This window comes from Monodon monoceros, unplaced genomic scaffold (assembly GCF_005190385.1).
Source record: "Monodon monoceros isolate NGI ecotype Baffin Bay Population unplaced genomic scaffold, NGI_Narwhal_1 Super_Scaffold_21, whole genome shotgun sequence".
NCBI lineage: Eukaryota > Metazoa > Chordata > Mammalia > Artiodactyla > Monodontidae > Monodon > Monodon monoceros.
Window position 1 is genome coordinate 13,017,880 of NW_021703778.1, and position 12,545 is coordinate 13,030,424.

Consider the following 12,545-nt stretch of genomic DNA (forward strand, 5'->3'; position numbering starts at 1 on the left):
GACTCCCAACCACTCACCACCAGGGAAGCCCTTACACTTCTTTTGTTAAATTTATTCCTAAGTATTTTATTCTTTTTGATGCTATTGTGAATGAAACTATTTTCTTAACTTCATATTTGAATTACTCATTACTAAGATATGGAAATACAATTGATTTTTATATTGATCTTATACCTAGTGATTTTGTTGAACTCTTATTAGTTCTAGTATTTGTGTATGTGTGTGTCTGTGTGTATTCCTTAGGATTTTCTACATATAAGATCACGTCATATTTCGGATTTAAAATGTATAAGCCTTCAGAAAATGTGCCTTATATTTGGTTATTTATGGCTGTGAACGAAATAAAATTGTTCCTACAACTTCATTCTGTGAATTGTACAGAAATTACATGGGGTCAACAAACCCTTTTATTTACCTAATTCAGGAAATCAAGTAATGTGTTACTTTGAAATAATGAATAAGAGATTATGAATTTTGCTAAATGTCAGAGCATTTAGTAGCTAGTGCTTATCCTTAGACATATATAATACATGATGATGTGAGGGAAGGAGTCATGGGCTATCTACTTAGGGCAACTTGAGTTTGAGCCTGGTTTTCCTATGAACTAGCATAGCATCTACAGTTCTACATTCACTAATTTTTCTGATATTTCTAAAAACTGACTTCAGCCACACTGATCAAAGCTATTGTAAAAACCACAGTAAGTGACTAGCAATACTATTTTTTTTTATCTCAACAACACACATAAGCGTAGTAATTAACAAAATACAACTGTCAATTCTAGGCAAACACTTGATGCCACTTCACTTGTTTTTCACAGAAAATGAAAGGAGTAACAAAAAATTATTCACTGTTGCTTTCCTTAATGAATGATCTCTAATGAAAACTGCTTAAAATGAAAAATGTTTCTTATTCAAAAGTTAATTTTATTCTGAAAGCATTCTGACCCAAAGAGCTATAGTTATTTAAATGAGGGGGGCACATAGGAGTAAATCTTCATGACCGTGTGTTAGGCAAAGTCTTCTCAGATATAGCTCCAAAAGCACAAGCAGCAAAAGAAGAAAAATAGACTGAACTTCGTTAAAACTTTTTTTTAAAATGTGCTCTAAACAATACCATCAATAAAGTGATAAGACAATCCACAGAATGGGAGAAAATATTTGTAAATCATACATTTGATAAGGATTTGTATCCAGAAATATATAAAGAACACTTACAACTCAATAATAAAAAGATAAATAGCCCAATTTAAAAATGGGCAAAGGGTCTGATTAGACATTTCTCCAAAGACGATATACAAATGGCCAATAAGCACATGAAAAGATTTTCAGCATCATTAGCCATCAAGGAAATGCAAATCGAAACCAGAATGTGATACCAATTCACACCCACTAGGATGGCTATAATAAAAAACAAAGACGATAACAAGTGATGGCAAAGATGTGGAAATATTAGAACCCTCATACATTGCTGGTGGGAATGTAAACTGGTACAGTCACATTGGAAACCAGTTTGGCAATTCCTCAAAACGTCAAAAAGAGTTATCATATGACCTAGCAAGTTCCATTCCTAGGTACATACCCAAGAGAAATGGAAACATACGTCCACACAAAACTTGCACAATAATGTTCATAGCAGCATTATTTATAATAGTCAAAGAGTAGAAACAGCCCAATGTCTAAGCAGTGAACAGAAAAATAAAATGTGGTATGTATCCATACAATGGAATATTATTTGGCAATTAAAAGGAACAAAATATTGATATATGCTACGACATGGATGAACCTTGAAACTTTTAAGTGAGAGAAGCCAGGCACCAAAGGCCACATATATTGTATGGTTCCATTTAAATGAACTGTCCAGAAGAGGCAAATCCCCAAAGACAGATAGTAAATTAATGGTTGCCTGGGGCTAAACAGGAAGGCTATGGAGTGACTGCTAATGGGAGAATGAAAATGTTCTAAAATTAGACTGTGGTGATGTTTGCACCTGTGAAGATACTAAAACCATTGAATTGTATAGTTTAAATGGGTAAATTATATGGTATATGAGTTATATTTCAATAAAGCTGCTAAAAATAAAGGGGAACAACCAAGACAAGAAGAATACAATAATTAAATCAAATAATTATCTTAGAAATAGTTTTATAACTATTTGAATAGTTTTATAACCACCCAAATGCCAAACTAAGATGATACATTTCAATATGATACCTCTGAATCAAAACAAATGAAAATGTAGTTGCCTGAATATTATCAAAATATATGTAGGTAAGCTGATTATATAAAAGATATATATTCTTTTCAGTTTTTATAAGGTATTTGAAATTACATAGATGTATAGACAGTAAGGCTATGTGAAAATGTGCAAGAAATTCCAAGGGGCTGCTCCTTGGCTCTCTCTCATGGATCAGAACCAATTAGAGAATGCTTACAGAAGCTGACATGCCTTTGGGACAAAATGAACTTCAACATGGACTTATAATTTGAAAGCTGCTACAGAGTAACAAATGAGAAACACCATTAGACAGTTCCTAAAGCTCTTGGATACATTTTCCCTACTGAGATAGTGTCATATCAAACAGATTTGGACTTTCACTCTAAAGCCTTTAAAACAACAACTGATAGAATCCAAGAGACCTTGGGGAAGAAAAGAAAAGGAATGATTAAGTCCCTACAATAAGAAAATATCTGGATGGATTTAAAGCCTTGGAAAGATTGTTGACAGGATAATGATTGATAAATCACTTTTAATTTAATACCCACTGTATTTCCTGAAAGTAAATATTATATAAAATAAGGGCAAAAGGAATCTTCTATTAGTAAACCTAAATGTTTTAATAAAACCACCTTTATTAAACTAATACAAGATAAAAATTATCTGACTTCAAAAAGTAAAGTTATCAAACTTATTTTACTCTGGTGATATTTATACAATATAATATCATAATAACTCATTAAAAACCAAGTTATATAAACTTGGTAGCATGTAAATAGTATATAGTGCTCCCTCAGAGACTATTTGCAAGGGTTTCTCAAACTATAATTACTATTGACTCCACTATTAATTATTCATGCTCTAGCTGATGTATTCTTTTATTTCCCTGGATTACTAGAGGTAAGGGTGGGAAGGATGAGAAGTGAGGAGGGAGGAGGGAAGAGGAGGAAGTGGGGAAGGGGAGAGGGAAGAGGGAGGAAGAAAGACAATTATGATAATGGGTTAAAGAAATATGCCACAAATAGAGAACTACATACATAGGTTAAAATTATATGTAGGGCTTCCGTGGTGGCGCAGTGGTTAAGAATCTGCCTGCCAATGCAGGGGACACGGGTTCGAGCCCTGGTCCAGGAAGATCCCACATGCTGTGGAGCAACTAAGCCCATGGGCCACAAGTACTGAGCCGTGCTCTAGAGCCCATGAGCCACAACTATTGAGCCCTCATGCCACAACTACTGAAGCCCGTGCACCTAGAGCCCACTCTCCACACAAAGAGAAGGCACCATAGTGAGAAGCCCACCCACCGCAATGAAGAGTAGCCCCTGCTCAACACAACTAGAGAAAGCCTGCGCACAGCAATGAAGACCCAACGCAGCCAAAAATAAAATACATTTAAAACAATAAAATAAAATAAAAGTATATGTATGTAAATCAGATGTACTTGGACAACTCAAAACTGGAAATGGAGTTGTGGTTTCTCACCAGAAAGTCAAAGAGTCACACAATTGTTAAACAGGAAAAGACCTTAGCACATTGTCAATCTTACTCTCTACCAAGCATTGCCAAGGAATGGAGTCAACATTGGAGACAAGTAAGGGAAAAGCCCTAAATCTATTAAATCATTGCTTTGATCTAGAAAGTCTTATAAAAATGGAAAAAGCGTTAATCTTAGAAATCAACTTCCCCCAATGAATCTGTAGAGAAAAAAACATGTAAACATAACCAAATCAACATAAACTCACTTTATAAAATTTATAAACCAAATAAATGACTCACGACATCGCTTTCAGAGTCTCTCAACTGTAAGTTCAAGCAGACTTCCTGCCTTGTTAGAGCATCTAAAGTTGTTCCAGCAAATGTGTTTTCCTATTTGTTACTTTGGTGTTTTAATTAAAATTTAAAAGTCATTTAATTTACTGTTATTTTGATTGTCTTTTCTGTGTACTTCTCTCAACCCAAGTCAATTCTGAAAGCTGCTTTCCAAAAGTTACATGTTTTCCTAATAGGGAGTATGCTGGGAAGCATTTTTCTTTCTCTGAAATTCTAAAATTATTTTACAAACCCATCCTACTTTATATTCATGTTTTATGAATCATTTCAGTAGCTAGTAACATTTTTTTTAGAAATCTTGATTTTTTTTAAAATGCATGATTTAAAAATGTTTAATTTAGTGAATCTTACAGTCATTTTTCCTTTAAGGAACAAATATAAGACATAATTAAAAGATCAGGCAGACTTGGAGTTAGGAAAGGTAGCTCATGCTTCAGGAATACCTTGGGAAAGCAGCTTAAATTTCTTTAGACTCAATTTTTTAATGTAAAATGGACTAAAGTACTCTCTGGCCAATTCCACCTCCAAAATCCTATTATTCAATAACCTATTTCATAAGAAAAATCAATAGAAATGTAGAAGGCAACAACCAGACATTCATTTTACAAACAACTTTGTACCTATAGAGAACTTCCATTAAAACATATCACTGATTTTTAGAGACAAGGGTAACTCATGTTCAAAGAGTCACCTCACTTCTTCTGATAAATTTATTTCTTGACTCAGAAAAGCGATATTGTCCATGTTGAAAATTAAAACATTTTAAAGAATGAGGCAAAATCTAACAAACCCTCATTAAAACAGTCAAGAATTAAGCACTTACTTTCATTTGAAGATCCTCAGAACTTTCGGTCGACATGTACAAAGAAAGCAGGACGGGCAAAGTGTTTGTGACCGCGACAGCCCGGGCATGCTCCGAAGTGTGCCTCCCAATCTGTCCCAAGGCCCAGGCAGCAGCAGCCTTGATATGATCTTCTGGCTCTTCCGACAAGCAGACTGACAGCTGGGGCACGCCCTGCAGCGTTATCAAAAGAGCAAGAGTTACGAATCCAGAGCAGGATTAAAGAGTCTTCCCTGTCTCTCAAACATTAGAAGGAATCATTTTGGTCTTGATCCTTTTCTTAAACGGTTCAATAAATGAGCACTTCACAGGGGCTGTCATTTTTTAAGTCAATAAAATGACTAGAACTAATTTACCTTAATTATCTGTAACAATCCAACTAAACTAAATAACTCCACTAGCGGGGCTTCCCTGGTGGCGCAGTGGTTGGGAGTCCGCCTGCCGAAGCAGGGGACACGGGTTCGTGCCCCGGTCCGGGAAGATCCCACATACCGCGGAGCTGGGCCCGTGAGCCATGGCCGCTGAGCCTGCGCGTCCGGAGCCTGTGCTCCGCAACGGGAGAGGCCACAACAGTGAGAGGCCCTCATACTGCAAAAAATAATAATAATAATAACTCCACTAGCGTTTACTCCCCAAACAGAGGCATTTAACCAAAAAACAGATGCCACAGACTAGTATTTAGGCAAAACCAGATTCCACTGTGACAAACTAAAAATGCGTAGGATTTTTAAAACCTTTTGCTTGAGGAGAGGCCGGCTGGGGCCGGCGCACACATCCCAGACGCAGCCGGGCTGGTGACTCAGCTGCAGGTGGCGCCCCAGAGTCTGGGGAAGTGGCGGGGGGCGCAGGACGCTCTCCGAGGTCGCCCCCGGGGCAAAGGATTTCCAGATCTGATCAGGGAGCTGGACTCCTCGGTGTCACCACTTAGAACACACATCCTTTCTTTGCTATCAACATCACGGATCATCAACCACCCCAGACATCTGCCTGTGTGACTTTAAAAAGTCAATGCAGCAGCATTTTGGTTGAAGAAGGAGACCTTCAAGATGGCAGAAGAGTAAGACGCGGAGATCACCTTCCTCCCCACAAAAACATCAGAAATACATCTACATGTGGAATAACCCCTACATAACATCTACTGAACGCTGGGAGAAGATCTCAGACTTCCCAAAAGGCGAGAAACTCCCCACATACCTGGGTAGGGCAAAAGAAAAAAGAAAAAACAGAGACAAAAGAATAGGGACGGGACCTGCACCAGTGGGAGGGAGCTGTGAAGGAGGAAAGCTTTCCACACGCTAGGCAGCCCCTTCGCCGGCGGAGACTGCGGGTGGCGGAGGGGGGCTTCGGAGCCACGGAGGAGAGCACAGCAACAGGGGTGCAGAGGGCAAAGCGGAGAGATTCCCGCACAGAGGATTGGTGCCGACCAGCACTCACCAGCCCGAGAGGCTTGTCTGCTCACCCGCCAGGGCGGGCGGGGCTGGGAGCTGAGGCTCGGGCTTCGGAGGTCGGAGTGCAGGGAGAGGACTGGCGTTGGTGGCGTGAACACAGCCTAAAGGGGGCTAGTGCGCCAGAGCTAGACGGGAGGGAGTCTGGGAAAAAGTCTGGAGCTGATGAAGAGGCAAGAGACCATTGTTTCGGGGTGCGCAAGGAGAGGGAATTCAGAGCAACACCTAAACGAGCTCCAGAGGTAGGCGCGAACCGCAGCTACCAGCGCGTACCCCAGAGACAGGCATGAGATGCTAAGGCTGCTGCTGCCGCCACCAAGAAGCCTGTGTGCGAACACAGGCCACTGTCCACACCTCCCCGCCCGGGAGCCTGTGCAGCCTGCCACCGCCAGGGTCCCGTGATCCAGGGACAACTTCCCTGGGAGAACGCACGGCACGCCTTCGGCTGGTGCAACGTCACGCTGGCCTCTGCCGCCGCAGGCTCACCCCGCATCTGTACCCCTCCCTCCCCCCTGCCTGAGTGAGCCAGAGTCCCCGAATCAGCTGCTCCTTTAACCCCGTCCTGTCTGAGCGAAGAACAGATGCCCTCAGGCAAACTGCACGCAGAGGTGGGTCCAAATCCAAAGCTGAACCCCAGGAGCTGTGCGAACAAAGAAGAGAAAAGGAAATCTCTCCCAGCAGCCTCAGGAGCAGTGGATTAAATCTCCACAGTCAACTTGACGTTCCCTGCATCTGTGGAATACCTGAATAGATAACGAATCATCCCAAATTGAGGAGGTGGACTTTGGGAGCAATGATATATATTTTTTTTTCCTTTTTCTCTTTTTGTGACTGTGTATGTGTGTGCTTCTTTGTGTGATTTCGTTTGTATAGCTTTGTATTTACCATTTGTCCTAGGGTTCTGTCTGTCCGTTTTTGTTTGTTTGTTTTTAAGCATAGTTTTTAGCGCTTGTTATCATTGGTGGATTTGTTTTTTGCTTTGGTTGCTCTCTTCTTTCTTTTTTTAAATTACTTTTTAATTTTTTAATTTTTATTATTTTTTTGTATTTTTATTTTTTTTGCAGTACATGGGCCGCTCACTGTTGTGGCCTCTCCCATTGTGGATCACAGGCTCCGGATGCACAGGCTCAGCAGCCATGGCTCACGGGCCTAGTCGCTCCGTGGCATGTGGGATCCTCCCGGACCGGGGCATGAACGTGTGTCCCCTGCATCGGTAGGTGGACTCTCAACCACTGAGCCACCAGGGAAGCCCAATTTTTTTATTTTTAATAATTATTTTTTATCGTAATAACTTTATTTTATTCTCTCCCTCCCTCCCTCCCTTCCTTCCTTTCTTTCTTTTTTTCTCCCTTTTCTTCTGAGCTGTGTGGCTGACAGGGTCTTGGTCCTCCAGCCGGGTGTCAGGCCTGTGCCTCTGAGGTGGGAAAGCCGAGTTCAGGACACCAGTCTGCCAGAGACCTCCCGGCTCCACATAATATCAAACGGTGAAAGGTCTCCCAGAGATCTCCATCTCAACGATAAGACCCAGCCCCACTCAATGACCAGCAAGCTACAGTGCTGGATACCCTATGCCAAACAACTAGCAAGATAGGAACACAACCCCACCCATTAGCAGAGAGCCTGCCTAAAATCATAATAAGGTCACAGATGCCCCAAAACACACCACCAGACATGGTCCTGCCCACCAGAAAGACAAGATCCAGCCTCATCCACCAGAGCACAGCCACTAGTCCCCTCCACCAGGAAGCCTACACAGCCCACTGAACCAACTTTAGCCACTGGGGGCAGACACCAAAAACAATGGGAACTACGAACCTGCAGGCTGCGAAAAGGAGACCCCAAACACAGTAAGTTAAGCCAAGTGAGAAGACAGAGAAACACACAGCAGATGAAGGAGCAAGGTAAAAACCCACCAGACCAAACAAATGAAGAGGAAATAGGCAGTCTACCTGAGAAAGGATTCAGAGTACTGATAGTAAAGATGATCCAAAATCTTGGAAATAGAATGGAGAAAATAGAAGAAATGTTTAACAAGGACCTAGAAGAACTAAAGAGCAAACAAACAATGATGAACAACACAATAAATGAAATTAAAAATTCTCTAGAAGGAATCAACAGCCGAAAAACTGAGGCAGAAGAACGGATAAGTGACCTGGAAGAGAAAATAGTGGAAATAACTACTGCAGAGCAGAATAAAGAAAAAAGAATGAAAAGAATTGAGGACAGTCTCAGAGACCTCTGGGACAACAGTAAATGCACAAATATTTAAATTATAGGGGTCCCAGAAGAAGAGAAAAAGAAAGGGACTGAGGGCTTCCCTGGTGGCACCGTGGTTGAGAGCGTGTCTGCCGATGCAGGGGACACGGGTTTGTGCCCCAGTCTGGGAGGATCCCACATGCCGCGGAGCGGCTGGGCCTGTGAGCCATGGCCGCTGAGCCTGCGCGTCTGGAGCCTGTGCTCCGCAACGGGAGAGGCCACAACAGTGAGAGGCCCGTGTACCTCAAAAAAAAAAAGGGACTGAGAAAATATTTGAAGAGATTATAGTTGAAAACTTCCCTAATATGGGAAAGGAAATAGTCAATCAAGCCCAGGAAGCACAGAGAGTTCCCGTACAGGATAAATCCAAGGAGAAACACGCCAAGGCACATATTAATCAAACTATCAAAAATTAAATACAAAGAAAAAATATTAAAAGCAGCAAGGGAAAAGCAACAAATAACACACAAGGGAATTCCCATAAGGTTAACAGCTGATCTTTCAGCAGAAACTCTGCAAGCCAGAAGGGAGTGGCAGGACATATTTAAAGTGATGAAAGGGAAAAACCTACAACCAAGATTACTCTACCCAGCAAGGATCGCATTCAGATTCGACAGAGAAATTAAAATCTTTACAGACAAGCAAAGCTAAGAGAACTCAGCACCACCAAACCAGCTTTACAACAAAGGCTAAAGGAACTTCTCTAGGCAGGAAACCCAAGAGGAGGAAAAGACCTACAATAACAAACCCAAAACAATTAAGAAAATGGTCATAGGAACAAACATATCAATAATTACCTGAAATGTAAATGGCTTAAATGCTCCAACCAAAAGACACAGACTGCCTGAATGGATACAAAAACAAGACTCATATATATGCTGTCTACAAGAGACCCACTTCAGACCTAGGGACACATACAGACTGAAAGTGAGGGGATGGAAAAAGATATTCCATGCAAATGGAAATGAAAAGAAAGCTGGAGTAGTAATTCTCGTATCAGACAAAATAGACTTTAAAATAAAGATTATTACAAGAGACAAAGAAGGACACTACATAATGCTCAAAGGACCAATCCAAGAAGAAGATATAACAATTGTAAATATTTAAGCACCCAACACAGAAGCACCTCAATACATATGGCAAATGCTAACAGCCATAAACGGGGAAATCGACAGTAACACAATCACAGTAGGGGACCTTAACACCTCACTTTCACCAATGGACAGATCATCCAAAATGAAAATAAATAAGGAAACACAAGCTTTAAATGATACATTAAACAAGAAGGACTTAATATTTATAGGACATTCCATCCAAAAAAAGAGAATACACTTTCTTCTCAAGGGCTCATGGAACATTCTTCAGGATCGATCATACCTTGGGTCACAAATCAAGCCTTGGTAAATTTAAGAAAATTTAAATTCTATCAAGTATCTTTTCTGACCACAACGCTATGAAACTAGATATCAATTACAGGAAAAAGTCTGTAAAAAATACAAACACATGGAGGTTAAACAACACACTACTAAATAACCAAGAGATCACTGAAGAAATCAAAGAGGAAGAAATACCTAGAAACACATGACTATGAAAACACAATGACCTAAAACCTATGGGATGCAGCAAAAGCAGTTCTAAGAGGGAAGTTTATAGCAATACAATCCTACCTCAAGAAACAAGTCTCAAATAAACAACCTAACCTTACACCTAAAGCAATTAGAGAAAGAAGAACAAAAAATACCCCAAAGTTAGCAGAAGGAAAGAAATCATAAAGATCAGAGCAGAAATAAATGAAAAACCAATGAAGGAAACGATAGCAAAGATCAATAAAACTAAAATCTGGTTCTTTGAGAAGATAAAATTGATAAACCATTAATCAGACTCATCAAGAAAAAAAGGGAGGAGACTCAAATCAGTAGAATTAAAAAAGAAAAAGGAGAAGTAACAGCTGACACTGCAGAAATACAAAGGATCATGAGAGATTATTACAAGCAACTCTATGCCAATAAAATGGACAACCTGGAAGAAATGGACAAATTCTTAGAAAAGCACAACCTCCCGAGACTGAACCAGGAAGAAATACAAAACAGACCAATCACAAGCACTGAAATTGAAACTGTGATTAAAAATCTTCCAACAAACGAAAGCCCAGGACCAGATGGCTTCACAGGAGAATTCTATCAAACACTTAGAGAAGAGCTAACACCTATCCTTCTCAAACTCATCCAAAATATAGCAGAGGGAGGAACACTCCCAAACTCATTCTACAAGGCCACTATCACCCTGATACCAAAACCAGACAAAGATGTCACAAAGAAAACTACAGGCCAATATCACTGATGAACATAGATGCAAAAATCCAACAAAATACTAGCAAACAGAATCCAACAGCACATTAAACGGATCATACACCATGATCAAGTGGGGTTTATCCCAGGAATACAAGGATTGTTCAATATATGCAAATCAAACAATGTGATAATGCCATATTAACAAATTGAAGGATAAAAACCACATGATCATCTCAAGAGATGCAGAAAAAGCTTTTGACAAAATTCAACACCCATTTATAATAAAAACCCTTCAGAAAGTAGGCACAGAGGGAACTTACCTCAACATAATAAAGGCCATATATGACAAACCCACCGCCAACATCATTCTCAATGGTGAAAAACTGAAACCATTTCCACTAAGATTGGGAACAAGACAAGGTTGCCCACTCTCACCACTATTATTCAACACAGTTTTGGAAGTTTTAGCCACAGCAAGCAGAGAAGAAAAAGAAATAACAGGAATACAAATCGGAAAAGAAGAAGTAAAACTGCCACTGTTTACAGATGACATGATACTATACATAGGAATCCTAAAGACTCTACCAGAAAACTGCTAGAGCTAATCAGCGAACTTGGCAAAGTAGCAGCATACAATATTAATGCACAGAACTCTCTTTCATTCCTATACACTAATGATGAAAAATCTGAAAGAAATTAAGGAAACACTCCCATTTACCACTGCAACAAAAAGAATAAAATACCTAGGAATAAACCTACCTAAGAAGACAAAAGACCTGTATGCAGAAAACTATAAGACACTGATGAAAGAAATTAAAGATGATACAAACAGATGGAGAGATAAACCATGTTTCTGGATTGGAAGAATCAACATTGTGAAAATGACTATACTACCCAAAGCAATCTACAGATGCAATGCAATCTCTATCAAACTATCAATGGCATTTTTCACAGAACTAGAACAAAAAATTTCACAATTTGTATGGAAACACAAAAGATCCCGAATAACCAAAGCAATCTTGAGAAAGAAAAATGGAGCTGGAGGAATCAGGCTCCTTGACTTGACTAAACTACAAAGCTACAGTAATCAAGACAGTATGGTACTGGCACAAAAACAGAAAGATAGATCAATGGAACAGGATAGAAAGCCAAGAGATAAACCCATGCACATATGGTCACCTTATTTTTGATAAAGGAGGCAAGAATATACAATGGAGAAAAGACAGCCTCTTCAATAACTGGTGCTGGGAAAACTGGACAGCTACATGTAAAAGAATGAAATTAGAGCACTCCCTAACACCATACACAAAAATCAACTCAAAATGGATTAAAGACCTAAATGTAAGGCCAGACACTATAAAACTCTTAGAGGAAAACACAGGTGGAACACTCTATGACATAAATCACAGCAAGATCCTTTTTGACCCACCTCTTAGAGAAATGGAAATGAAAACAAAAATAAACAAATGGGACCTAATGAAACTTCAAAGCTTTTGCACAGCCAAGGAAACCATAAGCAAGACAAAAAGACGACCCTCAGAATGGGAGAAAATATTTGCAAATGAAGCAACTGACAAAGGATTAATCTCCAAAATTTACAAGCAGCTCATGCAGCTTAATATCAAAAAACAAACAACCCAATCCAAAAATGGGCAGAAGACCTAA

The 12,545-nt window shown here is 39.9% G+C and overlaps 1 protein-coding gene across 2 annotated transcripts in view; it reads right to left on the bottom strand.

Annotated features, from left to right (window-relative positions):
* SPAG6 (sperm associated antigen 6) overlaps positions 1-12,545 on the bottom strand; it is a 74,071-nt gene that overhangs the window by 18,492 nt on the left and 43,034 nt on the right. For both annotated transcript variants that reach the window (XM_029238621.1, XM_029238620.1), the window contains exon 8: positions 4,871-5,062. In XM_029238621.1, coding sequence (XP_029094454.1) covers positions 4,871-5,062 — 192 coding nt within the window. The remainder of the gene's footprint in view (positions 1-4,870; positions 5,063-12,545) is intronic.